This window comes from Oncorhynchus masou, chromosome 9 (assembly GCF_036934945.1).
Source record: "Oncorhynchus masou masou isolate Uvic2021 chromosome 9, UVic_Omas_1.1, whole genome shotgun sequence".
Taxonomy (NCBI): Eukaryota; Metazoa; Chordata; class Actinopteri; order Salmoniformes; family Salmonidae; genus Oncorhynchus; species Oncorhynchus masou.
In genome coordinates this window covers 15,891,862-15,919,830 of record NC_088220.1, presented here as the reverse complement: position 1 = coordinate 15,919,830, position 27,969 = coordinate 15,891,862, and the positions used below count along the sequence as shown (strand labels likewise).

Sequence of the window (27,969 nt, the reverse complement as noted above, 5' to 3'; positions counted from 1 at the left end):
CTGTTGTGAAACTGATTTATGCGGAGTTTCATAACATGCTTTTTCTCCGACTGGAGAATAACCCGGAGGACCCGACATGCAGTGACAGTAGAGCAGATCAGGTATGTTCTTTTGATAAGTGCGTGAATTGGACCATTTTAAACATTCAAAATGTAACGACTACTTTTTGGTGGCAGGGAAATGTATGGAGTATAAAATATATTATTTTCTTTAGGAATGTAGTGAAGTAGAAGTAAAAGTAGTCAAAAATATAAATAGTAAAAAGTACAGATACCACAAAAAACGATCAAAGTAGTACTTTAAAGTATTTTTACTTAAGTACTTTACACCCGCTTTATGTTGTTCAAAATCATAACTAGCACACCATCAAGTTAACTTGTTACTCATCTCCACACTCCATTATGATGACCTGTGCCCTTGCAGTCATCGACATACAGATAATCCACCACCTGTAAAAACGTGATGCTTTTTTTTCTGCAAATAGACACTTTTATAACAGATGCTAGGCTATATTGTGCAACGTGATATGCTACTTTCTTTGTCTAATGATACACTACATGGCCAAACGTATGTGGACACCTGCTTGCCGAGCATCTCATTCCAAAATGTTCCTATTCTGCCTGTGTCTGAGTGAATGAAGCGGGGAGGACAGGGCATGGCTCAGGTGATTGAGGTCCTTGATAATATTCTTGGCCTTCCTGTGACACCTGGTGTTGTAGACATTGAGCACCCAATGGTGCGTATCACCCTCTGTAGAGACTTGATGTCAGCGGCGGTGGAGTTGCTGCACCCGTCCATGATGCAAACCGACAGTATGCTCTTGATGGTGCTCCTTTAGAACACTGCGAGGCCCATCAGGGACAGGCCACATTTCTCCAGCCTCCTGAGGTTGAAGAGTTGCTACTGTGCCTTCTTCACCACGGAGTCTGTGTGGTTTGACCATTTCAGCTCATCTGAGCTGTGTAAGCTGAGGGACTTGATGTTTTGGACCATCTCCATGGCGGACCCGTTGATGAGGATGGGGGTTTGACCATTTCAGCTCATCTGAGCTGTGTAAGCTGAGGGACTTGATGTTTTGGACCATCTCCATGGCGGACCCGTTGATGAGGATGGGGGTTTGCCGAACCTGGTTCCTCCTGAAGTCCACAATCAGCTCCTTTGTTTTGCTGACATTGAGGGAGTTTTTTTTACCTTGCACCACACCAGCAGAGTGCCTACGTCCTCGCTGTAGGCCATCTTGTTGTTGTTGGTATATCAGGCCTACTACTGACATGTCGTCAGCAAACTTGATGGAGTTGAAACTGTGTGAGGTCATGCAGTCTTGGGTATACAGGAGGGGACTGACAACGCACCCTTGTGGGGTCCCAATGTTGAGGATCAGTGTGGATGAGGTAACGTTGCCTACCTTCATCACCTGGCCCAGACGTAGGGGAGAGCTCGGACGAAGTAATACGAGGTGAAAGTAGCTAACACATTCATTTTCTCAGACAACACAGAAGCTAGAATGAAGTAGTGGTTTTCATTCATTTTTATGACATAGCCAATTTTTTATTTTTGTGAATGTGGAATCTAGTGGAAACCATTTCTCATCCGCACACAGGCTTGAAAATCACTGCACCAGTATTATTGCAGATTAAATAATGCTGTAATTGGACATTGTATACCCAATGTAGACTACTGCCCCTTTAAGATCTAGAATTGATTTTGTATTTTATGTTGTGATTCTCACCAAATAAGTTGGTGTCTTCTCACACTATTCAAAATCTACAATCGAATAAACAGCATATGAGCTATTAGCCTATAGATCACATATTGCAAACAAATCATTTGAACTAAAAGCTCCACACATGTTTTGTAATTTCTGTGCATCCTTGACAATCGCTAATCAATAGGCCTAACCAAAAACAGCACACCTTTCTTATGGCAGGGGAAACGGTGTTGTAGTAGTCTAATGTGGCACCAATGCCCGAGGGTTATTGGCAGGGGAAACAGTGTTTTTGTAGTCTACTGTGTGGTGCAGGAATAATGACAAGCGATCCTGGGGAGCTTTGTGTTCACATTCCTGACCACGGAATTCAAGGGAACCGAACTCAGATCACCTCTCAAGATGGTCTGAGTTTGGTTCGCTTTGGGGGCTCTTTTGTGGGGTTTTGAGTTCCTTTGGAGTGTTCACACCACATGAAAAATTAAGCGAACCAAGTTCACAAAAATTGTCTGAAAGGAACCAAGTGTGAAAACTCCCTTAGACTTCAGATTTCAGTGTGTTCCAGACAACTGGGTACTCAAGGAAAATATGTTAAAGGTTAAATAAATACAAAATAAAATAAATAAAAAAACAGCTCCAGCTGGGAAAAATCATTTTGATTTGCAATTCATCCAATTCGGAATTCAGAACTCGGTTAGAGTGGTTCCTCTGTCATCCATGGTTCCCGCAATGAAACAAGTCTTGTCATCATTGCTTTGCACAAAAAGGGCTTCACAGGCAAGGATATTGCTGCCAGTAAGATTGCACCTAATTCAACCATTTATCGGATCATCAAGAACTTCAAGGAGAGCGGTTCAATTGTTGTGAAGGCGCCTTCAGGGCACCCAAGAAAGTCCAGCAAGCGCCAGGACCGTCTCCTACAGTTGATTCAGCTGCGGGAACGAGGCACCACCAGTACAGAGCTTGCTCAGGAATGGCAGCCTGCAGGTGTCAGTGCATCTGCACGCACAGTGAGGAGAAGACTTTTGGAAGATGGGCTGGTGTCAAGAAGGGCAGCAAAGAAGCCACTTCTCCCAGGAAAAACATCAGGGACAGACTGATATTCTGCAAAAGGTACAGGGATTGGACTGCTGAGGACTGGGGTGAAGTCATTTTCTCTGATGAATCAATCCCCTTTCTGATTGTTTGGTGCATCCGGAAAAAAGCTTGTCTGGAGAAAACAAGGTGAGCGCTACCATCAGTCCTGTGTCATGCCAACAGTAAAGCATCCTGAGACCATTCATGTGTGGGGTTGCTTCTCAGCTAAGGGAGTGGGCTCTCTCACAATTTTGCCTAAGAACACAACCATGGATAAAGAATGGTACCAACACATCCTCCGAGAGCAACTTCTCCCAACCATCCAGGAACAGTTCGGTGACGAACAATGCCTTTTCCAGCATGATGGAGCACATTGCTATAAGGCAAAAGTGATAACTAAGTGACTCGGGGAACAAAACATTGATATTTTGGGTCCATGGCCAGGAAACTCCCCAGACCTTAATCCCATTGAGAACTTGTGGTCAATCCTCAAGAAGCGGGTGGACAAACAAAAACCCACAAATTCCAAGCATTGATTATGCAAGAATGGGCTGCCATCAGTCAGGATGTGGCCCAGAAGTTAATTGACAGCATGCCAGGGCAGATTGCAGAGGTCTTGAAAAAGAAGGGTCAACACCGCAAATAGACTCTTTGCATCAACTTAATGTAATTGTCAATAAAAGCCTTTGACACTTATGAAATGCTTGTAATTATACTTCAGTATTCCATAGTAACATCTGACAAAAATATCTAAAGACACTGAAGCAGCACTTTGTCATTCTCAAAACTTTTGGTCACAACTGTACAGACCCACATAATGCATCCCGTCTTTCATTGGCCACCTACCATTCATAATCATTCTGTCACTATAGCAACCACTTAAATGTAGGTCTCTCTGGTTTGACTAGTAGTTTGATATCTGGGGCAGTAGTGTTAGGTAATGTATTGTGCTCCTGTTGAAAAAAAATGCATGCCTGATGTGACTACAGGCTTCACAGACATGTTGAATCAGAGATAGCAGTATCTAGGCTACTACATTACATACAGAAAAACAAACAAGGCAATTGTGTTTCCCAACGAGTTCAATAACAAAACATGTTTTCATAAAACAGGAATGGAGATTCAGATTGACATTTCAAGGGTAGTGTTATGTCTGTCCTCCTTGATCCAAACCGAACAGCACATCAATTCAAGGCCTGTATATATGCCATAGTAAGGAAATCTGAATCCACCTAGTGGTTCAGCGTGTCTCTGTTTATGGGACTAAAGTGCACTTATGCAAACCTTCGCTTACACAACCCAGGCCTGCCTGCAGTACTAGCTCATCCCATGTTGTGTAAGGATTCAATTTCCTTGTATGTCACCAACTATCCGTCTTCTAATAGGAGCTAAACACAGCCAATGAGCAAACTCACATTACTGCATGTGTTAGTTACATAGCACAGACCAAGCCTACACAACACTGATTACACTGTTAGTATGTTGGTAACTGTGAGAGTGCAGACAGAGCCAAGCGGGCTGTCTGGGTGTAGTCACCGCGGCCATTTCCCCCACTATTGGTTCAAGTTAGAATTGGGGAAGCTGATAGTTTCCCCTAGCAACAGATGTAGTTAGGGGAAACTTCATTAAAGAGTTGCACACTATACAACTGCTTCCAACAATTAAATGGGTAAATCACCAAAGTTTCAGCAACAGTTTCTACTTCAGGATACATGGCATCGTCTAAAAGTTGTTGATTTACCCATTAAGCGTTTAACTATTCTTAGTTTAGTCTGCATAAATCAGCATCTCTACTAAATGCTTTGGGTGTGTGTGTGTGTGTGTGTGTGCGTGCGCCCCCCCACCCCCACAGTGTGCCTGTAACTACACACCAACCTGTCCCTGAATAGGCTAGGGGAAACTTCCCCCCCTGAGTGTGTCTGTATGTAACTACACTCCAACCTGTCCCTGACCTATCCAGCCAAACAGTGACAGAGACAGCCTGAGGCAGTGTATGGCAGATCTCTGATATCTTACATATCAAGCTGCTACACACAAAGCTTCACGGACCTGCCCCCCTCTCTCTAACTAAGACTGTTGCAGTGGCTGTTTGCAAGTTACTGGGACACTGATATTCAATCACATAAGGCTATGATGTGTGAATAAGGTTCAGGTTTGATCATAGAAAGCACAAGATAAAGCATTCTTGGACTACATTTTATAATGCAGTTCAGCTCCTAAGAATATATTTGGTTTGTTTTCACAGGGACTAACCTAAGGTAAGAAATATAATTTGAAAAGTAGAAAAGTGTTTTACAGCCAAGACCCAGTTTTAAGACACCTTGAAAGGATTCAGCAGAACCAACCAGTGGCATAATAGAAAAGGTGGTAGGCCTAATTATTTCTCTAATTCAACCATTTTTTTTAAATAAGTATATAAATTGTTATAGGACGTAGAAATTAGTTTATTAAAACTTTATCAAATGATGAATTTTACCAGCATCTAAACCCCAATGATACCCCAAGTGTCTCAACTCATGGAAGGAGCGTCTTCATAGTCCATGACACATCATTTCAGTAAAGCTTTGACTTAAGAAAAGATACTATAACTGCGGACAGCATACGTGATCATAACTACATTAAGCATACGACACAATTCAACCGAGACCAATGAGACAAGCATAATGACCAGGAAAAACCTATATTCAGCAAGGTGAACCATTCTGATTCTGAACGTTGCATATAGAAATATAATGAACAGAGTGGTCGATTCACTATTCTACAGACAACCATTGCTCTACAGAACAATTTTCTATCTGAACGTTCTTCACCGTTGCACCCTGCTGTAGAGACCCCTAGCTCTAAACACACAACTCAGGCGATCTCGTCGATAATACTACACATGGCAGCATCCTTGTCCAATACTCTGTCTTTCTTAGCAGCACCACCCATGCTTTTGTCCTGTTGTGGCCCAACAGCCATACAGCTAGTCCCAGCCTCCTCCACGTCCATGGGCTCAGTCTTTAGCCTGGCATCCAACCCCCCACCAATCCCAACACCCCTCGCCACATCCCCTGCCCCACTCAAGCCCTCAGTCTGGGGCAGGTCATGGGGCAGGGAGGCCAGGCACCCCTGGATCATCTCCACCACCCTCTCCAGATGTTTCTGGAACCTCTCTGCAGTCTCCAGTCGCTGTCTCTTCTGCACTTCCATCATCACCCTCAGGGTCTCTCTGGCCTGGTGCGGACGGTACTCATTGATCAGATGGTGCATGTGGACAAACAGCAGTTTCAGGTCCTCCAGCTTCTCCTCTCTCTTTATACTGCCAGGGCTCTTGATCAGGATGTCCAGGAGATCCAGGAAATTCACCAGGATGGACATGTTGAGCTTCTTGAGCTCCCGTTTGTGGTGGAACTGCATGGGGTGGAGCCGCTCGATGCCCTGGCTCTCCAGCGGTCGGATGATCAGGTCGTCACACTGGAACTGGTTGCCGAACATCATGTAGGTGTCTCGGATGGGAGGAGGGGGTTTGGGGATGAGCCCCTTGCGGATGTTCTCGTCAGTGTACTCCTTGATGTACTGCATAGGAGGGGGAGGCAGGGCACTCACCTGCTGTGGTTCACCCATAGTGAGGCCTGGATAGAGGAAAATGAGATTACAGATGTAATATAGCCTATCATTATTTAAACATCATACTTTACCTTTTAAGCTGCATCGCCATTAAAAATAAACTGGGGAAAGAATGGATGCTATTATCCTGCTGATTAACAAAAGATGGCTCACCTCTTTATTTAGACAGTATAATCAAATATACTTATAATTCATTTGGTTTCCCCTATTAATCCGTGGTAATAGTTGCTAGCCATGTGAGTAGCCGCGCATGCGCCAAGAGGGGCAGCATCTAGCTAACTTTAACGTTACAGTACGTAGGGCGGAGCTGGCTACGTTGTCTAAAACTAAGCTGGGCAAGTGGCATTAATGCGCTAGCTCGAAGCCTACAAACGGCTTTTGTTAGAAACATAAGCGAACAATCTAGCTAGCTACACTTAATGACGACGTTTTTTCTTTTCAGTTGATTCAGTCTCTAGCGAGCTGACGTGTTAGCCAGCTAACAGCCCGGGGTTAGATAGGAGACTTGGAAGTCATTTCACGACAAGGAATGAGACAAAAGAAACAAAAGCTTAAACATACCTTTATATGGAGTCCTCAAGTACTGTATCAACTGAAATCACCACCACAATTATTGCTTTACACAAAACATTTGTATGCGCAATGTCTCTTCTCGTTTCCCTTTCATGCCCCTGTCATCCTATCCCATTGGTTGGGTTTTTTCTTGACATAATTTGTTGGCGGTGCGGATTGGTGAGTTTCTCGACAGTAATGCGCGATTTGATTGGTTATCGCAGACTGGGCCGACGTATTGTAGCAATATTTTAGATTTTCATCCATCACATTTGTACAGTGTAAAAAGTGGCGTAAGAGCTCAACAGTGCGATGTTCAATCTGCTATAAATGAATGTCTCATTGTGATGGTCAACATACAGCTAAATGACATAATGAAGGAAACACCAACATAAATGGTCTTAAACGTCCAATGCAGCTGTCTATATCTCGTTATAAACTGGGTAGTTCGTTCCCTGATTTCTGATTGGCTGACAGACGTGGTACCGCTGACCTTATGACAAAACGTGTTTTTAATGCTCTAATTACTTTGGTAACCAGTTTATAATAGCAATAAGCAGTGATGCTAAGTACTTAATTATAAAACAATTAAAGTACTACTTAAGTAGTTTTATGGGATATCTGTACTTCACTTTACTATTTATATGTTTGACAACTTTTACTTTTACTTTACTTTATACCTAAAGAAAAGAATATACTTTTTACTCCATATGTTTTTCCTGATGCCAAAAGTACTCGTTACATTTGGAATGGTCCAATTTACGAACATATCAAGAGAACATGCCTGGTTAGCCCTTATGCCTCTGACCTGGCAGACTCACTAAAGACAAGTGCTTTGTTTGGAAATTATGTCTGAGTATCAGAGTGTGCCCTGGCTATCTGTAAATATTTTTGTTTTTACAAATTGTTCTGTCTGGTTTGCTTTATATGAGAAATTTGAAATTATTTATACTTTTACTTTTGATACTGGAATCTGTTCTTTTTTTAATAAAGACTGAAGACGATCACAGGGTCTTAAAGACCTGTTAATTGTTTGAATGTCCATAAGTGACTATAAGAACAGCACCGGTTTTATATTGCGCTTTGTAAAATGATTGCTTTGATGTCACTTTTTAAGTATATTTTTGCAATTACATTTACTTTTGATACTTAAGTATATTTTAAACCAAATACTTTTAGACTTTTACTTAAGTAATATTTTAATGGGTGACTTTCACTTTTACTGAAGGCATTTTCTATTAAGGTATCTTTACTTTTACTCGTATGACAATTGGGTACTTTTTCCATCACTGGCAATAAGCAACCTCAGAGTTTTTTGTTATAAGTGGTATATTGGCCATATACCACACCCCCTTGGGCCTTATTGCTTAAATATCAAATAATTTCTGGTTAACAATTAAAGACATACTCCGTAACTTTGGCAACTTTTAAATATTTGTTTAACCTCCTGCTTTGGGTTGGATGTGTCAATGTGTAATTCATACATGCATAAACTATGAGCAGTATTACTGTCTTACCTTAATTAGCCACAAAATCCCGAGTTTGAAAGCAACTTTTTCTGGAAGCTGTGTTGTGCCAGTTTCCCTTAATTTTCACCCACATGGGCCAGCCCCCTAACAACTGTAGTTCATCCAATGAGCTTCAGTCCCTCGCCATATGAGTGTCAGGTAGCAAGAGGCACATCATGCACACAGTAGTAGAGCGGGAGAAAGATGAATGAATTGGTGCACAAAACAACACATTTTCCAGGACCACTTTTGGCTCGGGAGCGCTACTTGCAGAACTACTGGCTAAAAAGTATACAAAAGTACCAGATAATATCTTTAAGTACCTTACTGTGATTGGGATCCATAATAAATACAAATATAAATAGCCACTGTTGCCAAAATAATGACCTTTCCAGCATTTTTATACATGCATGATGGGATATGAATTGCTTAATTAACTTAGGAACCACACCTATGTGGAATCACCTGCTTTCAATATACTTTATATCCCTCAGTTACTCAAGTGTTTCCATTAGTTTGGCAGTTACCTGCATAATAGCATTTGTTCAACTACAAATGTGTTTTAAGTGTACGTTTAGCCTAATTTCTGGGGAGAGAGCTGCTCAGGCCCTGTGGTTCTGTGCACCCATGCAGCTTGTGATGCTTCAACGTGTGTGTGTGTGTGTGTGTGTGTGTGTGTGTGTGTGTGTGTGTGTGTGTGTGTGTGTGTGTGTGTGTGTGTGTGTGTGTGTGTGTGTCTGTGTGTGTGTGTGTGTGTGTGTGTGTGTCTGTGTGTGTGTGTGTGTGTGTGTGTGTGTGTGTGTGTGTGTGTGTGTGTGTGTGTGCGCATCTTAGTCTGTGTGTGAGTGTTGGTTTCTATCAGCCGTGCTCAAGGAAGTGGTTTACCTAGTGTATCTACAGCGGAAACTCACACGACACAAACTCCCATCAATCTTTTCCTTCTCTCCACTCCTCTATAGGTGTTCAGTCGAACTCTACAGCCCACCTCGTTGTCTCTCTCTCTGTCTCTCAATGTTAGCCAGGGATCTGTGTTCACTATGCTCCCCACAGTAATCTTGAAGGGGATTCTCATCAAGAAATCTCAGCAGAAGCGAAGGACGTCGCCCTGTAATTACAAGGAAAGGTTCTTTGTCTTGGACACCCAGGACCTGACCTATTCTGAACTGCGCCCTGGGGTATGTACAATTTTTATTGTTAAATTGTGTGGCGTATGTTTGTTTATCAATTTCTGTCAAGACTGACATTTAATGTTGAAATTAATTTATACTTTATACTTCAGTTGTCTAATTTTGAAAATCATATGTTGAGTTATGAAGAAATCTTGCTTTCACAGTGTATGACAGTTACTGTATGGGGGTTGTATTGTTTGATGTGAAAATAGAAAGTTGTGAAGATGTTGATAGAAACCTGTATTCATCTTCAGAAAAAGCCCAGCCAGAAAGGCTGCATTGAGCTCTCCAGGATCAAGTGTGTAGAGATAGTGTGCAGTGAAGCCCCAATCCCCTGCAGCAACAAGTACCCCTTCCAGGTAAGACCACATAAGACAACTCATCTCTTCTACCGCTTCTGTCTAATGGAGGAATGCTAATTACTCACCATTGGGAACAGTTTACAATGACTTTCATTTATAAGCCATTACACGTTTTTAGATGTGCATAAATGTCTCAACAGGTTGTCCACGACAACTGCTACCTGTACATCTTCGCCCCGGACAACGACTGTCGTCAGAGATGGGTCCGGGCTCTGAAGGAGGGTGAGACCCATAATACCAATACCACAGAGATGAGTTTATATATATATATACCATAATATATATACCATAAGATTAGAAAAACAACATAATGTGAAGAGTAGTATATCAACATTATATTATAAACTCTATGACACATTTGAGCCTCCATGTCTTACACTGTATTTCATTTCTCTCTCGTGTCATGAAGAGACCAAGTGCAACGCATTACTCCTGAAGTATCACCCCAACTTCTGGACGGAGGGGAGGTGGAGGTGCTGTTACCAGACAGAGAAGATGGCTACGGGGTGTCAGGAGTACGACCCTGTGGGATACGGTACAGGTACATTTCATTGGAAGAGTGCATTTCCCACACTCAATAAAAATAATCATTAGTATTATTATGTCTTACATATAAACAATTTATAAATCCTATGAAAAGTTATTATTATTATGAAAACTGCCCATAATGTGAATTTAACCCTCTATGGCCTATTGACGCACTGGTGTGTCAATCTAAGTAACATAATAATAAAATCCGTCAGTTTACGCTAGAGATGTGTTTTTTAGCATGGGCTACCTCTCAATCCACCACATCTGCCTTGGTCACCATTCTGTAGTGGAAGGTGGCAGAGCTACAACGCTGTCTGTCAGACCAGGAGACATCCCGACAATCAGTCTTCTCATCAACATTTCTGTAGCACACAAACTAATATGACCACTATTGAAAAGGGAGACCCTTAAAGTAACCCATACACACACACACCCAACAGCTTAGACTTTTAAGAATTAACCACAAAATGCCCTTCTGTAGCTTCCAAGAAGCCTCTCCCTCCAACCCCGGACACACAGGTAAATATGCATGATATGTCATGTCTATACTTCACCGTGCCTGTAAACATACAGTATGTTGCTTTGAGTCACATTAATGCTAAGGATCAGTGTTTCCCTTACATCGTGCCCATAGCGGCGGCTCTCCGACCCGGGCCAGAGTGTGGTGGTTGCGCTACAGAACTACAGTCCCCATGGAGACACAGAGCTGCCCCTTCACAAAGACCAGGAGTACATCCTGACTGACAGCTCCCACCATGATTGGTGGACTGTACAGGACCACAGAGGGCAAGTAGAGATGACATGGCACCACTATTATGACCTTGTGACAACTCTGTGACAACCCTATGACATCTCTATGAGCCTATCTGTAATATGTATTATTGGCTGTTTCGTTTTACACACCTACAGTATTCATTGTGTCCTTTCCTTCAATAGAAACACAGGTTTTGTACCTTGCACTTATATAGCGGAAAAATCCTGCAACAACTTCAACAGATTTGAGTGAGTCGGATTTATATCAAATGCAATTCTCCTGACTATTTTTATAGTATAAGATAACAATTGTACCCTGTTATTTTATTTCAGACATCTGATTGGTCTAGGTTGATAATTCCCCTTCTTGTTTTCCAGATGGTACAACAAAGACATAACGAGAGGAAGAGCTGAGGAACTGCTGATGACAGAGGTAAAACAAAGCCGACTTCTTCAGTTTGGTGTTAAACTGTACTTCAGAAGGGAGAGGACAGACATAGTTTGGTGTTAAACTGTACTTTAGAAGGAAGAGGACAGACATAGTTTGGTGTTAAACTGTACTTCAGAATGGAGAGGACAGACATAGTTTGGTGTTAAACTGTACTTCAGAATGGAGAGGACAGACATAGTTTGGTGTTAAACTGTACTTCAGAATGGAGAGGACAGACATAGTTTGGTGTTAAACTGTACTTCAGAATGGAGAGGACAGACATAGTTTGTTGTTAAACTGTACTTCAGAATGGAGAGGACAGACATAGTTTGTTGTTAAACTGTACTTCAGAATGGAGAGGACAGACATAGTTTGTTGTTAAACTGTACTTCAGAATGGAGAGGACAGACATAGTTTGGTGTTAAACTGTACTTCAGAAGGGAGAGGACAGACATAGTTTGGTGTTAAACTGTACTTTAGAAGGGAGAGGACAGACATAGTTTGGTGTTAAACTGTACTTCAGAATGGAGAGGACAGACATAGTTTGGTGTTAAACTGTACTTTAGAATGGAGAGGACAGACATAGTTTGGTGTTAAACTGTACTTCAGAAGGGAGAGGACAGACATTGTTTGGTGTTAAACTGTACTTTAGAAGGGAGAAGACAGACATTGTGGGCCTGATTCAATCAAAAAGGAAGGTTATCAGAATTACAACCAGACAAACTGAAACTCGAGTGAAAACATGTTTTTGTTATCCCTAAAAAAGTATAACTGTAAAAATAATATTTTTTATGTTTGAAAATGAGATCATGTTTTGAATTTATCCAGAAAATGTGGTTACCAGAGTTGACTGAATAAATTCCTGTATCTTGCCCCAGCAGCACGGATGCAAAAGCTGCGTTTTGCAAGATGCATGTCCACACGCACGCGCACACGCACACACACACACAGAGTGAAAGATGACATTTGAAACAATGGAGTAGGTTGCTCAGGTCCAGGATTTCCTGTTGTAAATGTGTCATAATCGCTATTACAGGCAGATGGTGACAGTGGGAGGGTAGGGTTTGGGTTTTGTAGTGTGATGGTGGGAGGGTTGTGTAGTGTGTTGGTGGGAGGGAAGGGTTAGGGTTGTGTAGTGTGATGGTGGGAGGGTTAGGGTTGTGTAGTGTGATGGTGGGAGGGTTAGGGTTGTGTAGTGTGATGGTGGGAGGGAAGGGTTGTGTAGTGTGGTGGTGGGAGGGAAGGGTTAGGGTTGTGTAGTGTGTGGTGGGAGGGTTAGGGTTGTGTTGTGTGGTGGTGGGAGGGTTTGGGTTGTGTAGTGTGGTGGTGGGAGGGAAGGGTTAGGGTTGTGTAGTGTGATGGTGGGAGGGAAGGGTTAGGGTTGTGTAGTGTGATGGTGGGAGGGAAGGGTTAGGGTTGTGTAGTGTGATGGTGGGAGGGAAGGGTTAGGGTGTGATGGTGGTGGGAGGAAGGGTTAGGGTTGTGTAGTGTGATGGTGGGAGGGAAGGGTTAGGGTTGTGTAGTGTGATGGTGGGAGGGAAGGGTTAGGGTTGTGTAGTGTGATGGTGGGAGGGAAGGGTTAGGGTTGTGTAGTGTGATGGTGGGAGGGAAGGGTTAGGGTTGGTTGTGGGAGGGTTAGGGTGTGATGGTGGGAGGGTTAGGGTTGTGTAGTGTGATGGTGGGAGGGAAGGGTTAGGGTTGTGTAGTGTGATGGTGGGAGGGAAGGGTTAGGGTTGTGTAGTGTGACGGTGGGAGGGTTAGGGTTGTGTAGTGTGATGGTGGGAGGGAAGGGTTAGGGTTGTGTAGTGTGATGGTGGGAGGGTTAGGGTTGTGTAGTGATGGTGGGAGGGTTAGGGTTGTGTAGTGTGATGGTGGGAGGGTTAGGGTTGTGTAGTGTGATGGTGGGAGGGAAGGGTTAGGGTTGTGTAGTGTGACGGTGGGAGGGAAGGGTTAGGGTTGTGTAGTGTGATGGTGGGAGGGTTAGGGTTGTGTAGTGTGACGGTGGGAGGGTTAGGGTTGTGTAGTGTGATGGTGGGAGGGTTAGGGGTTAGTGTGATGGTGGGAGGGAAGGGTTAGGGTTGTGTAGTGTGATGGTGGGAGGGTTGTTGGAGTGGACGGTGGGAGGGTTTGGGTTGTGTAGTGTGATGGTGGGAGGGAAGGGTTAGGGTTGTGTAGTGTGACGGTGGGAGGGAAGGGTTAGGGTTGTGTAGTGTGATGGTGGGAGGGTTAGGGTTGTGTAGTGTGATGGTGGGAGGGAAGGGTTAGGGTTGTGTAGTGTGACGGTGGGAGGGAAGGGTTAGGGTTGTGTAGTGTGATGGTGGGAGGGTTAGAGTTGTGTAGTGTGATGGTGGGAGGGAAGGGTTAGGGTTGTGTAGTGTGACGGTGGGAGGGTTAGGGTTGTGTAGTGTGATGGTGTTGGGTTGTGTAGTGTGATGGTGGGAGGAAGGGTTAGGGTTGTGTAGTGTGACGGTGGGAGGGTTAGGGTTGTGTAGTGTGATGGTGGGAGGAAGGGTTAGGGTTGTGTGTGATGGTGGGAGGGAAGGGTTAGGGTTGTGTAGTGTGATGGTGGGAGGGAAGGGTTAGGGTTGTGTAGTGTGACGGTGTGGGTTAGGGAAGTGTGATGGTGGGAGGGTTAGGGTTGTGTAGTGTGATGGTGGGAGGGAAGGGTTAGGGTTGTGTAGTGTGTGGGAGGGTTAGGGTTGTGTAGTGTGATGGTGGGAGGGAAGGGTTAGGGTTGTGTAGTGTTGTGGGAGGGAAGGGTTAGGGTTGTGAGTGTGAGTGGGAGGGAAGGGTTAGGGTTGTGTAGTGTGGTGGTGGGAGGGACAGTGTGATGGTGGGAGGGAAGGGTTAGGGTTGTGTAGTGTGATGGTGGGAGGGAAGGGTTAGGGTTGTGTAGTGTGGTGGTGGGAGGGAAGGGTTAGGGTTGTGTAGTGTGACGGTGGGAGGGTTAGGGTTGTGTAGTGTGATGGTGGGAGGGAAGGGTTAGGGTTGTGTAGTGTGATGGTGGGAGGGAAGGGTTAGGGTTAGGGTAGTTGGTGGGAGGGAAGGGTTAGGGTTGTGAGTGTGGTGGTGGGAGGGAAGGGTTAGGGTTGTGTAGTGTGATGGTGGGAGGGAAGGGTTAGGGTTGTGTAGTGTGACGGTGGGAGGGTTAGGGTTGTGTAGTGTGATGGTGGGAGGGAAGGGTTAGGGTTGTGTAGTGTGATGGTGGGAGGGAAGGGTTAGGGTTGTGTAGTGTGACGGTGGGAGGGTTAGGGTTGTGTAGTGTGATGGTGGGAGGGAAGGGTTAGGGTTGTGTAGTGTGATGGTGGGAGGAAGGGTTAGGGTTGTGAGTGTGACGGTGGGAGGGTTAGGGTTGTGTAGTGTGATGGTGGGAGGGAAGGGTTAGGGTTGTGTAGTGTGATGGTGGGAGGGAAGGGTTAGGGTTGTGTAGTGTGATGGTGGGAGGGAAGGGTTAGGGTTGTGTAGTGTGACGGTGGGAGGGTTAGGGTTGTGTAGTGTGATGGTGGGAGGGTTGTGTAGTGTGACGGTGGGAGGGAAGGGTTAGGGTTGTGTAGTGTGATGGTGGGAGGGTTAGGGTTGTGTAGTGTGACGGTGGGAGGGTTAGGGTTGTGTAGTGTGATGGTGGGAGGGTTAGGGTTGTGTAGTGTGATGGTGGGAGGGAAGGGTTAGGGTTGTGTAGTGTGACGGTGGGAGGGTTAGGGTTGTGTAGTGTGATGGTGGGAGGGAAGGGTTAGGGTTGTGTAGTGTGACAGTGGGAGGGAAGGGTTAGGGTTGTGTAGTGTGACAGTGGGAGGGTTAGGGTTGTGTAGTGTGACAGTGGGAGGGTTAGGGTTGTGTAGTGTGACAGTGGGAGGGTTAGGGTTGTGTAGTGTGACAGTGGGAGGGTTAGGGTTAGGGTTGTGTAGTGTGACAGTGGGAGGGTTAGGGTTAGGATTGTGTAGTGTGACAGTGGGAGGGTTAGGGTTGTGTAGTGTGACAGTGGGAGGGTTAGGGTTGTGTAGTGTGACAGTGGGAGGGTTAGGGTTAGGGTTGTGTAGTGTGATGGTAAGGAAGGGTTAGAGTTGTGTAGTGTGACAGTAGAAGGGTTAGGGTTGTGTAGTGTGACGGTGGTAGGGTAGGTATGGGTTGTATAGTGTGACAGTGGTAGGGTAGGTATAGGCTGTGTAGTGTGAGGGTGGTAGGGTAGGTATGGGTTGTGTAGTGTGACAGTGGTAGGGTAGGTATGGGTTGTGTAGTGTGAGGGTGGTAAGGTAGGTATGGTTGTGTAGTGTGAGGGTGGTAGGGTAGGTATGGGTTGTGTAGTGTGACGGTGGTAGGCTAGGTATGGGTTGTGTAGTGTGAGGGTGGTAGGGTAGGTATGGGTTGTGTAGTGTGAGGGTGGTAGGGTAGGTATGGGTTGTGTAGTGTGACGGTGGTAGGTTAGGTATGGGTTGTGTAGTGTGACAGTGGTAGGGTAGGTATGGGTTGTGTAGTGTGAGGGTGGTAAGGTAGGTATGGGTTGTGTAGTGTGACAGTGGTAGGGTAGGTATGGGTTGTGTAGTGTGAGGGTGGTAGGGTAGGTATGGGTTGTGTAGTGTGACAGTGGTAGGGTAGGTATGGGTTGTGTAGTGTGACAGTGGTAGGGTAGGTATGGGTTGTGTAGTGTGACAGTGGTAGGGTAGGTATGGGTTGTGTAGTGTGACGGTGGTAGGGTAGGTATGGTTTGTGTAGTGTGACGGTGGTAGGGTTGGTATTGGTTGTGTAGTGTGACAGTGGTAGGGTAGGTATAGTTTGTGTAGTGTGACGGTGGTAGGGTAGGTATGGGTTGTGTAGTGTGACAGTGGTAGGGTAGGTATTGGTTGTGTAGTGTGACAGTGGTTAGGTATAGTTTGTGTAGTGTGACGGTGGTAGGGTAGGTATGGGTTGTGTAGTGTGACAGTGGTAGGGTAGGTATGGGTTGTGTAGTGTGACGGTGGTAGGCTAGGTATGGGTTGTGTAGTGTGAGGGTGGTAGGGTAGGTATGGGTTGTGTAGTGTGAGGGTGGTAGGGTAGGTATGGGTTGTGTAGTGTGACGGTGGTAGGTTAGGTATGGGTTGTGTAGTGTGACAGTGGTTAGGTATGGGTTGTGTAGTGTGAGGGTGGTAGGTAGGTATGGGTTTTAGTGTGACAGTGGTAGGGTAGGTATGGGTTGTGTGTGTGAGGGTGGTAGGGTAGGTATGGGTTGTGTAGTGTGACAGTGGTAGGGTAGGTATGGGTTGTGTAGTGTGACAGTGGTAGGGTAGGTATGGGTTGTGTAGTGTGACAGTGGTAGGGTAGGTATGGGTTGTGTAGTGTGACGGTGGTAGGGTAGGTATGGTTTGTGTAGTGTGACGGTGGTAGGGTTGGTATTGGTTGTGTAGTGTGACAGTGGTAGGGTAGGTATAGTTTGTGTAGTGTGACGGTGGTAGGGTAGGTATGGGTTGTGTAGTGTGACAGTGGTAGGGTAGGTATTGGTTGTGTAGTGTGACAGTGGTAGGGTAGGTATAGTTTGTGTAGTGTGACGGTGGTAGGGTAGGTATGGGTTGTGTAGTGTGACAGTGGTAGGGTAGGTATTGGTTGTGTAGTGTGACTGTGGTAGGGTAGGTATGGGTTGTGTAGTGTGACGGTGGTAGGGTAGGTATGGTTTGTGTAGTGTGACGGTGGTAGGGTAGGTATTGGTTGTGTAGTGTGATGGTGGTAGGGTAGGTATGGTTTGTGTAGTGTGACGGTGGTAGGGTAGGTATGGTTTGTGTAGTGTGACGGTGGTAGGGTAGGTATTGGTTGTGTAGTGTGACGGTGGTAGGGTAGGTATGGTTTGTGTAGTGTGACGGTGGTAGGGTAGGTATGGTTTGTGTAGTGTGACGGTGGTAGGTTAGGTATGGGTTGTGTAGTGTGACTGTGGTAGGGTAGGTATGGGTTGTGTAGTGTGACGGTGGTAGGGTAGGTATTGGTTGTGTAGTGTGACTGTGGGAGAGTAGAATGGGTGTTGTGCATTTCAAGCTCATGTCCATTCGGGAGTCTCACTGTGCTATCATGTCAAGCCTTATTCACATAATTTTACCATAAGTAGAGATTGAAAATATTACATCCACGTAACTATGATATGACATACAACAAATTCAACGTAATGAACTCAGCAGATGGCTTGAATTATAATTCATTTTTTCTGACGATTATGATTTATCCTACTCAAATGAAATGTTGCGTTTGTTTGTGCAGGGTAAGGAAGGAGCCTTTATGGTGCGAGACTCCAGGCATGCAGGCGTCTATACTGTGTCTGTCTTCACTAAAGCCCCAGGGTAACTGCTGCCTGTTTCAGCCATGTCGCTCAGCTTCAATGACAGTCAGTTAAAGGGGCGATCTGTGATTGGTATTTTGACATCCCTAGCACTGTCTAAGAATTTGAGAGTGGTTACATATCTCCAGCCCCATCTCTCAGCTTTTTACCAAAACAGTGGTGGGTTGCCTGCTTTTGTTATTGTTTGAACTGCATATTGCACGTTTAAAGAGTTTGCTATGGCATAGTGACATGATGATGAACCACGTTCAGATCCAACGGGCAGAAGAACCCGCGGGTGAAGCACTACCAGATCAGACAGTCAGAGGCAGAGGAGACGTCCACGTTTTACCTGGCAGAGAAATACCTGTTCAGCACCATTCCTGAGCTCATCCAGTACCACCAACACAACGCTGCAGGTACCTAATGCATCTGTTTACAGCCAGGCCAGTGTGACCGACGTGGATTTGTACCCAGGTCGACTGTGTTTGTTAGTCCGTTGAGATAAAGGCATCTTCAGGGGTCATGTAAGGTTCCACCAGCATGGATCTTCCACAGTAGAGAGGGAGATGGGAGATGAGTGTTAATGTAGTGTGAAATCCCGTTGCTTCCTGTGGGAGGAGCTATAGGAGGACGGGCTCATTGTAATAGCTGGAATGTAGTCAATGGAATGGAGTCAAGCACGTTGTTTCCATGTGTTTGATCTGTTAGGTACCATTCAATTGATTCCAATCCACCCATTACAATGAGCCCGTATAGCACCTCCCACCAGTCTCCTCTTTGTGAAATGGTTCTATACATTCTATGGTCCAGATGTTCTCCCCTTAGTATAGGGTACAATCGTTTCCTTAGTATAGGGTACAATCGTTTCCTTAGTATAGGGTACAATCATTTCCTTAGTATAGGGTACAATCGTTTCCTTAGTATAGGGTACAATCGTTTCCTTAGTATAGGGTACAATCATTTCCTTAGTATAGGGTACAATCGTTTCCTTAGTATAGGGTACAATCGTTTCCTTAGTATAGGGTACAATCATTTCCTTAGTATAGGGTACAATCGTTTCCTTAGTATAGGGTACAATCATTTCCTTAGTATAGGGTACAATCGTTTCCTTAGTATAGGGTACAATCATTTCCTTAGTATAGGGTACAATCATTTCCTTAGTATAGGGTACAATCGTTTCCTTAGTATAGGGTACAATCATTTCCTTAGTATAGGGTACAATCATTTCCTTAGTATAGGGTACAATCATTTCCTTAGTATAGGGTACAATCATTTCCTTAGTATAGGGTACAATCGTTTCCTTAGTATAGGGTACAATCATTTCCTTAGTATAGGGTACAATCATTTCCTTAGTATAGGGTACAATCGTTTCCTTAGTATAGGGTACAATCATTTCCTTAGTATAGGGTACAATCATTTCCTTAGTATAGGGTACAATCATTTCCTTAGTATAGGGTACAATCGTTTCCTTAGTATAGGGTACAATCGTTTCCTTAGTATAGGGTACAATCATTTCCTTAGTATAGGGTACAATCGTTTCCTTAGTATAGGGTACAATCATTTCCTTAGTATAGGGTACAATCGTTTCCTTAGTATAGGGTACAATCATTTCCTTAGTATAGGGTACAATCATTTCCTTAGTATAGGGTACAATCGTTTCCTTAGTATAGGGTACAATCATTTCCTTAGTATAGGGTACAATCATTTCCTTAGTATAGGGTACAATCGTTTCCTTAGTATAGGGTACAATCATTTCCTTAGTATAGGGTACAATCATTTCCTTAGTATAGGGTACAATCATTTCCTTAGTATAGGGTACAATCGTTTCCTTAGTATAGGGTACAATCGTTTCCTTAGTATAGGGTACAATCATTTCCTTAGTATAGGGTACAATCGTTTCCTTAGTATAGGGTACAATCATTTCCTTAGTATAGGGTACAATCATTTCCTTAGTATAGGGTACAATCATTTCCTTAGTATAGGGTACAATTGTTTCCTTAGTATAGGGTACAATCATTTCCTTAGTATAGGGTACAATCATTTCCTTAGTATAGGGTACAATCATTTCCTTAGTATAGGGTACAATCGTTTCCTTAGTATAGGGTACAATCATTTCCTTAGTATAGGGTACAATCGTTTCCTTACAGCAACATTCTACAGAGGAAACTGCCTGTAATATAAAAGTTAATGTGTTCTATTGTTAAAGCAGAACAGCCTAAAGCCTCTACATTATCTAACTACCGATATATGCACATTTAGTTTTGATTTAGGTTTGTTGCTCCATCCTGACATTCTGTGTGTGTGTGTGTGTGTGTGTGTGTGTGTGTGTGTGTGTGTGTGTGTGTGTGTGTGTGTGTGTGTGTGTGTGTGTGTGTGTGTGTGTGTGTGTGTGTGTGTGTGTGTGTGTGTGCGTGTGTGCGCATGTTGTCCGTGTGTGTGTGTGTGGGGTGTGCATGCATTCGTGCGTTTGTGTGTCTGGTCTCTGCAGGTCTAATCACTCGACTGAGGCATCCCATCTCTCAGAGTAGAGAGAGCTTTCAGAGCCCTGCAGAACTCTCAAAAGGTCAGAGGTCGACCTGCTGCTCCTTCCTCTAGGCAGCCAGCAACCATTTTATTTGGTTATTGATTATAGTTACCATAGAGATAGTTAGAGGACCAATTTTTTTAACTGTTTGATTATAGCGTCTGTAACAGCAGGGCTGTCTATACGCAGTCCTCTAATTATCTATATGGAAGTTACCTAACCCTGAATTAATGACAATTACAAAGCTCAAACACAAAGCAGATAACACACCAGGTACGTATGTTATAGATAAGTTATTGTATAATAAAGATATGCTTATATGTTATAGATAAGTGACTGTATAATAAAGATATGCTTATATGTTATAGATAAGTGACTGTATATTAAAGATAAGATCAAACATAACAGATGCATGATAGTGAGAATTGGCATGTGTTTTGCTACTGTAAAAGCATTTGGACTGGGATGACATTAGTGGTGATGTAAGGTAGACCTGTGTGATGAGGTACCCAGGTTTAGCAGCCAATAGGTAGGCAGCTCCACCACACCCTGAAAACGTCCAGACAGGAGGGACTACCTGGAGGAGAATGTGGCAGACAACCACAGTGTAACATGTTGTGTTCAGCCTTGATGTATCTTCCAATAATTGCATTAGTATGTCATTATTACCTCTGCACTCTCTCTCCCCTTCCACCCTCCCTCTCCCTTCCCTCTCTCCCGTTCCACCCTCCCTCTCCCTTCCCCCTCCTTCTCTCTCCCCTTCCACCCTCCCTCTCCCTTCCCCTCTCCCATTCCACCCTCCCTCTCCCTTTCTCTCTCTCCCCTTCCACCCTCCCTCTCCCTTCCCCCTCCTTCTCTCTCCCCTTCCACCCTCCCTCTCCCTTCCCCCTCCTTCTCTTTCACCTTCCACCCTCCCTCCCTCTCCCTTCCTTTCCCTCTCTCTCCCCTTCCACCCTCCCTCTACCTACCCCCTCCCTCTCTCCCCTTCCACCCTCCCTCTCTCTCCCTTCCACCCTCCCTCTCCTTCTCTCCCCTTCCACCCTCCCTCTCCCTTCCCCCTCCCTCTACCTACCTACCCCCTCCTCTCTCTCCCCTTCCACCCTCCCTCTCCCTCTCTCTCCCCTTCCACCCACCCTCTCCCTTCCCCTTCCTTCTCTCTCCCCTTCCACCCTCCCTCTCCCTTCCCTCTCTCCCGTTCCACCCTCCCTCTCCCTTCCCCCTCCTTCTCTCTCCCCTTCCACCCTCCCTCTCCCTTCCCTCTCTCCCATTCCACCCTCCCTCTCCCTTCCCCCTCCTTCTCTCTCCCCTTCCACCCTCCCTCTCCCTTCCCCCCCTCTCTCTTCTCTTTCACCTTCCACCCTCCCTCCCTCTCCCTTCCCTTTCCCCTCTCTCCCCTTCCACCCTCCCTCTACCTACCCCCTCCCTCTCTCCCCTTCCACCCTTCCTCTCCCTTCCCCTCCCTCTCTCTCCCCTTCCACCCTCCCTCTCCTTCTCTCTCCCCTTCCACCCTCCCTCTCCCTTCCCCCTCCCTCTACCTACCTACCCCCTCCCTCTCTCTCCCCTTCCACCCTCCCTCTCCCTCTCTCTCCCCTTCCACCCACCCTCTCCCTTCCCCTTCCTTCTCTCTCCCCTTCCACCCTCCCTCTCCCTTCCCCCTCGTTCTCTCTCCCCTTCCATCCTCCCTCTTCCCTCTCCCTCTCTCTCCCCTTCCACCCTCCCTCTACCTACCCCCTCCCTCTCTCTCCCCTTCACCCTTCCTCTCCCTTCCCCCTCCCTCTCTCTCCCCTTCCACCCTCCCTCTCCTTCTCTCTCCCCTTCCACCCTCCCTCTCCCTTCCCCCTCCCTCTCTTTCCCATTCCACCCTTCCTCTACCTACCTACCCCCTCCCTCTCTCTCCCCTTCCACCCTCCCTCTCTCTCCCCTTCCACCCTCCCTTTCCCTTCGCCCTCCCTCTCTCTCCCCTTCCACCCTCCCTCTCTCTCCCCTTCCACCCTCCCTCTCCCTCTCTCTCCCCTTCCACCCTCCCTCTCCCTCTCTCACCCCTTCCACCCTCCCTTTCCCTTCGCCCTCCCTCTCTCTCCCCTTCCACCCTCTCTCTCCCCTTCCACCCTCCCTCTCACTTCCCCCTCCCTCTCTCTCCCCTTCCACCCTCCCTCTCCCTTCCCCCTCCCTCTCTCTCCCCTTCCACCCTCCCTTTCCCTTCCCCCTCCGTCTCTCTCCCCTTCCACCCTTCCTCTCCCTTCCCCTTCCACCCTCCCTCTCCCTCTCTCTCCCCCTCCACCCTTCCTCTACCTTCCCCTTCCACCCTCCCTCTCCCTCTCTCTCCCCCTCCACCCTTCCTCTACCTTCCCCTTCCACCCTCCCTCTCCCTTGCCCTCCCCCTCTCCTTCCACCCTCCCCTCTCCCCTTCCACCCTCCCTCTCCCTCTCTCCCCTTCCACCCTCCCTCTCCCTCTCCCCTTCCACCCTCCCTTTCCCCGCCCTCCCTCTCTCTCCCCTTCCACCCTCTCTCTCCCCTTCCACCCTCCCTCTCACTTCCCCCTCCCTCTCTCTCCCCTTCCACCCTCCCTCTCCCTTCCCCCTCCCCTCTCTCCCCTTCCACCCTCCCTTTCCCTTCCCCCTCCGTCTCTCTCCCCTTCCACCCTTCCCTCCCTTCCCCTTCCACCCTCCCTCTCCCCTCTCTCCCCCTCCACCGTCCTCTCCCTCCCCCTTCCACCCTTCCTCTCCCTTCCCCTTCCACCCTTCCTCTCCCTTCCCCTTCCACCCTCCCTCTCTCTCCCCTTCCCTCTCCCTCTCTCTCCCCTTCACTCTCCCTTTCTCTCCCCTTCCACCCTTCCTCTACCTACCCCCTCCCCCACTCTCCCCTTCCACCCTCCCTCTCCCTTCCCCCCCCCCTCTCTCCCCTTCCACCCTTCCTCTCCCCTTCCTCTCCCTCTCTCTCCCCTTCCTCTCCCTTTCTCTCCCCTTCCCCCTTCCTCCCTACCCCCTCCCCCCACTCTCCCTTCCACCCTCCCTCTCCCTTCCCCCTCACTCTCTCTCCCCTTCCACCCTTCCTCTACCTACCCCCTCCCTCTCTCTCCCCTTCCCCCTCCCCCTCTCTCCCCTTCCACCCTCCCTCTCCCTTCCCTCTCCATCTCTCCCCTTCCACCTTCCCTCTCCCTACCCCCACCCTCCAGGTCAGTGGGAGGTAGACCCGGCAGAGCTGATCCTGGGTGAGGAAGTGGGCAGCGGTCAGTTTGGCCTGGTACTCCAGGGGCGGTGGAGGGAGCGCAGGGTAGCTGTGAAGATGGTCCGGGAGGGAGCCATGTCTGAGGAAGACTTTAAAGAGGAGGCCAGGGTCATGACGTGAGTGGACTTTATAGTGGGGGGGGAGACATCTTACAAGATACCCTATTCCCTACATAGTGGACTTTATAGTGGGGGGGAGACATCTTACAAGATACCCTATTCCCTACATAGTGGACTTTATAGTGGGGGGGAGACATCTTACAATATACCCTATTCCCTACATAGTGGACTTTATAGTGGGGGAGACATCTTACAAGATACCCTATTCCCTACATAGTGGACTTTATAGTGGGGGAGACATCTTACAATATACCCTATTCCCTACATAGTGGACTTTATAGTGGGGGGGAGACATCTTACAAGATACCCTATTCCCTACATAGTGGACTTTATAGTGGGGGGGGAGACATCTTACAAGATACCCTATTCCCTACATAGTGGACTTTATAGTGGGGGAGACATCTTACAAGATACCCTATTCCCTACATAGTGGACTTTATAGTGGGGGAGACATCTTACAAGATACCCTATTCCCTACATAGTGGACTTTATAGTGGGGGGGAGACATCTTACAAGATACCCTATTCCCTACATAGTGGACTTTATAGTGGGGGGAGACATCTTAGAAGATACCCTATTCCCTACATAGTGGACTTTATAGTGGGGGGGGACATCTTACAAGATACCCTATTCCCTACATAGTGGACTTTATAGTGGTGGGGGGGGACATCTTACAAGATACCCTATTCCCTACATAGTGGACTTTATAATGGGGGGGGACATCTTACAAGATACCCTATTCCCTACATAGTGGACTTTATAATGGGGGGGGGACATCTTAGAAGATACCCTATTCCCTACATAGTGGACTTTATTAGTGGGGGGGACATCTTAGAAGATACCCTATTCCCTACATAGTGGACTTTATAGTGGTGGGGGGGGACATCTTACAAGATACCCTATTCCCTACATAGTGGACTTTATAGTGGGGGGGGACATCTTACAAGATACCCTATTCCCTACATAGTGGACTTTATAATGGGGGGGGGATATTAGAAGATACCCTATTCCCTACATAGTGGACTTTATAGTGGGGGGGGGACATCTTAGAAGATACCCTATTCCCTACATAGTGGACTTTATAGTGTGGGGGGGGGACATCTTAGAAGATACCCTATTCCCTACATAGTGGACAATTTGTAGCAAGGTTGTGTCTCAAATTACACACTGGACCCGTGCCATGTAATGACCTACTTCTGATCTGATCTGTGTGTGTGTGTGTGTGTGTGTGTGTGTGTGTGTGTGTGTGTGTGTGTGTGTGTGTGTGTGTGTGTGTGTGTGTGTGTGTGTGTGTGTGTGTGTGTGTGTGTGTGTGTGTGTGTGTGTGTGTTGCAGGATGCTGTCCCACTGTAAGCTGGTACAGCTGTATGGTGTGTGTACCCAGCATTCTCCCATGTGTCTGGTGTTTGAGTTGATGGAGCAGGGCTGCCTGTCAGACTACCTCCGAGCCAGGAGGGGGCGTATGTCCCAGGACACCCTACTGGGGATGTGTCTGGACGTCAGTGAAGGGATGGCATACCTGGAGAGCAACAACTTCATCCACAGAGACCTGGTAACCCACCCAAAGACCTGAACATATTTGTTTATGAGCGTGTGCATGCGTACGTGCTTGCCTGCATGCGAGTGAGCTTGTTTAGTCACAATTTATTTCAAGTGCATTTCACAAATCTCAACACATTTTACAGAGAAAATGTAAATGAATTTATAGAACGAAAACACAGAACAGCTTAGAAAGGGTTGTTTTACCTCACTGGTCATAGCATCAAGGAACTGGAAGACATCTCTGCTTGGTTAAGGCCTAGATGGATTTTCAGTGATAATGGACTGTATAGTATAGAAGATGGACAAACTACTGCAGATCATAAGTGTGTGTTCTGAACCCAACCCTCACAGGCAGCCAGAAACTGTCTGGTCTCCTGCAACAACGTGGTGAAGGTGTCTGATTTTGGAATGACCAGGTGAGTTTGTGACAGACTGGTTGATGCCTATTGATAAAGGCCAGAATATATGGTGATTCAGGGTGAAGACTTGAACCAGTGACCCATCCTGACAAGGAAACTACCACCGGTGTGTTAAAGGATCAGACTTCTCTACAGGGGGCACTGTGTATCTTTACATGGAAGCTGCAGAGACTCACACCCAACCGTGTGTCCTTCCCTGTCCTGTCCTACCAGGTTTGTTCTAGATGACCAGTACACCAGCTCTCAGGGCTCGAAGTTCCCCATCAAGTGGTCTTCTCCTGAAGTCATCAAGTACTGCAAGTTCAGCAGCAAGTCTGACGTCTGGTCCTTTGGTATGTTTATTTATCCTCTCTGAGACCGTCGTGCATGGTCAGACACTGAGCTTCTTCAACTTAGAAAATGTATACTAGAGATATGATGAATTAATGTTGAATCCTCTCCTCCCCTCCTCACCTCTCCTCCAGGTGTGTTTATGTGGGAGGTGTATACTGAGGGGCGTCTGCCCTATGAGAACCGGTCTAATGGTGAGGTGGTGGAGGCCCTGAATGCAGGCCTGAGGCTGCTGAAACCCAGACAGACCCCAGAGGCTGTGCACCTCCTCATGGAGTGGTGCTGGAAGGAGGTGGGTGGGAAGGACCTACCTGGTTCACACCTGTACTGTTAGGGTAGTGTGGGTGGGTGGTTAGGGTGTAGTGTGGGTGGGTGGGTAAGGTGTGAGTGGGTGTAGTGTGTGTGTGTGAGTGGGTGTAGTGTGGGTAAGGTGTGAGTGGGTGTAGTGTGGGGGTGTGTGTGGGTGGGTAAGGTGTGAGTGGGTGTAGTGTGGGTGGGTAAGGTGTGAGTGGGTGTAGTGTGGGGGTATGTGTGGGTGGGTAGGGTGTGAGTGGGTGTAGTGTGGGGGTGTGTGTGAGTGGGTGTAGTGTGTGGGTGTAGTGTGGGGGTGTGTGTAAGTGGGTGTGTGTGGGTGTAGTGTGTGGGTGGGTAGGGTGGGTGGGTTTCCCAAACTTGGTCCTCAGAATCCCAAACTTCATTTTTTGCCCTAACAATACACTGCTGATTCAAACAATCAAAGCTTGATGATGAGTTGATTATTTGAATCCATGCTAGTGTAAAAAAACAAAATATGCTCCCCTTGGGGTTTGGGAAACACTGCAGTACACAGACTCACCTGTACCTTACTGATTCAGCCTGGTAGGTTGGTTCACCTGTACCTTACTGATTCAGCCTGGTAGGTTGGTTCACCTGTACCTTACTGATTCAGCCTGGTAGGTTGGTTCACCTGTGATCTTAGTGTAGCTTGTGTTTTAAGCATAATGTCTTGTGATTGATCTGTCTCTTCCTGTGTAGAAACCAGAGGACCGTCCATCCTTTGCTCTCCTGCTGCACGAGCTGGCCTCTCTCTCAGACCTTTGAGCCTGAATGGACAAGCTATTCAACCAAACCTAGTTTGCTAACTAGCTATCCGGGGTAAATCATGGAAGAATAATTTGCTCAATAAAACTGAAGATACTATACAAAAAACTACTTAGCTAGCTGTATTTATGTTATTTATTCATTTCCTCTAGTTTCTATATCTTACTTTTTTTATAGCAACCATCTTTTTTATAAAATGAAGAAGTCTACTTCTCTCGTGTCATGAGTTCTTGTTTCTGTCTATTGTGTTTATTAGTTGTCTCATAAGCTTACTGTTGTTTGATTTCCCTGTCTGTCGTTCCAAGTCTGACTGTCCATCACAACCCATTTACTCACATGATGTCATAATGTAGGCTATTCCCATCACCCTTCTACATACGTCCTTAAGCACTAGGATCTCTGTATAGCAGGCTCCTGCCGTCCTAAAACTAAATAACCACAATGCATAATATTCATAATAGTTCACTTGTCAATACAGTAATTGTAGGTGGTTTTAATGTATCCAGGGTTCTCAGGCAGATGTACACACACACACACACACACACACACACACACACACACACACACACACACACACACACACACACACACACAAACTGAGCCTTGATAAAGTATGAACGTATTCTAAGTCTGTGGTTCCTGACAGCCCTACATGCCTGCTCTGGTTGCTGTGACAACGAGGTCTGACTGGGTACCCGTACTGGCATAGTAATACCATGTCAGGCAGAGTACACGCAGAATTACATATAGGAAC

The 27,969-nt window shown here is 46.3% G+C and overlaps 2 protein-coding genes across 4 annotated transcripts; one reads left to right on the top strand and one right to left on the bottom strand.

Annotated features, from left to right (window-relative positions):
- The first annotated feature begins 80 nt into the window (after positions 1-80).
- Positions 81-27,424, top strand: itk (IL2 inducible T cell kinase). 3 transcript variants are annotated; one of them, XM_064973260.1, is made up of 18 exons: positions 81-101; positions 9,411-9,626; positions 9,875-9,979; positions 10,123-10,204; positions 10,392-10,523; positions 10,995-11,032; positions 11,148-11,299; positions 11,450-11,515; positions 11,645-11,699; positions 17,913-17,992; positions 18,244-18,389; positions 20,462-20,536; positions 23,673-23,841; positions 25,180-25,396; positions 25,738-25,802; positions 26,019-26,137; positions 26,270-26,427; positions 27,150-27,424. In XM_064973260.1, exons 2-18 carry the CDS (start codon positions 9,489-9,491, stop codon positions 27,213-27,215), a joined length of 1,863 nt encoding a protein of 620 aa, XP_064829332.1. In that variant the 5' UTR covers positions 81-101; positions 9,411-9,488; the 3' UTR covers positions 27,216-27,424. The 3 variants fall into 3 exon arrangements, with proteins under 3 accessions (XP_064829332.1, XP_064829333.1, XP_064829331.1); XM_064973261.1 differs by lacking the exon at positions 81-101 and having other exon boundaries at positions 9,266-9,626; positions 10,392-10,517; XM_064973259.1 differs by lacking the exon at positions 81-101 and having other exon boundaries at positions 9,266-9,626.
- LOC135545564 (mediator of RNA polymerase II transcription subunit 7-like) lies at positions 5,444-7,106 on the bottom strand. Its single transcript, XM_064973257.1, has 2 exons — positions 6,953-7,106; positions 5,444-6,396 (listed from the first exon to the last, which is right to left on the bottom strand). Exon 2 carries the CDS (start codon positions 6,386-6,388, stop codon positions 5,636-5,638), a length of 753 nt encoding a protein of 250 aa, XP_064829329.1. The 5' UTR covers positions 6,389-6,396; positions 6,953-7,106; the 3' UTR covers positions 5,444-5,635.
- Positions 27,425-27,969: the final 545 nt, after the last annotated feature.

Coding starts and splice junctions, on each gene's coding strand:
- itk (XM_064973260.1), top strand. CDS start 9,489: ATGCTCCCCACAGTAATCTTGAAGGGGATTCTCATCAAGAAATCTCAG. Junction 10,205..10,391: donor GGTCCGGGCTCTGAAGGAGG/GTGAGACCCATA, acceptor CGTGTCATGAAG/AGACCAAGTGCAACGCATTA. Junction 17,993..18,243: donor GTCTTCACTAAAGCCCCAGG/GTAACTGCTGCC, acceptor AACCACGTTCAG/ATCCAACGGGCAGAAGAACC.
- LOC135545564 (XM_064973257.1), bottom strand. CDS start 6,388: ATGGGTGAACCACAGCAGGTGAGTGCCCTGCCTCCCCCTCCTATGCAG.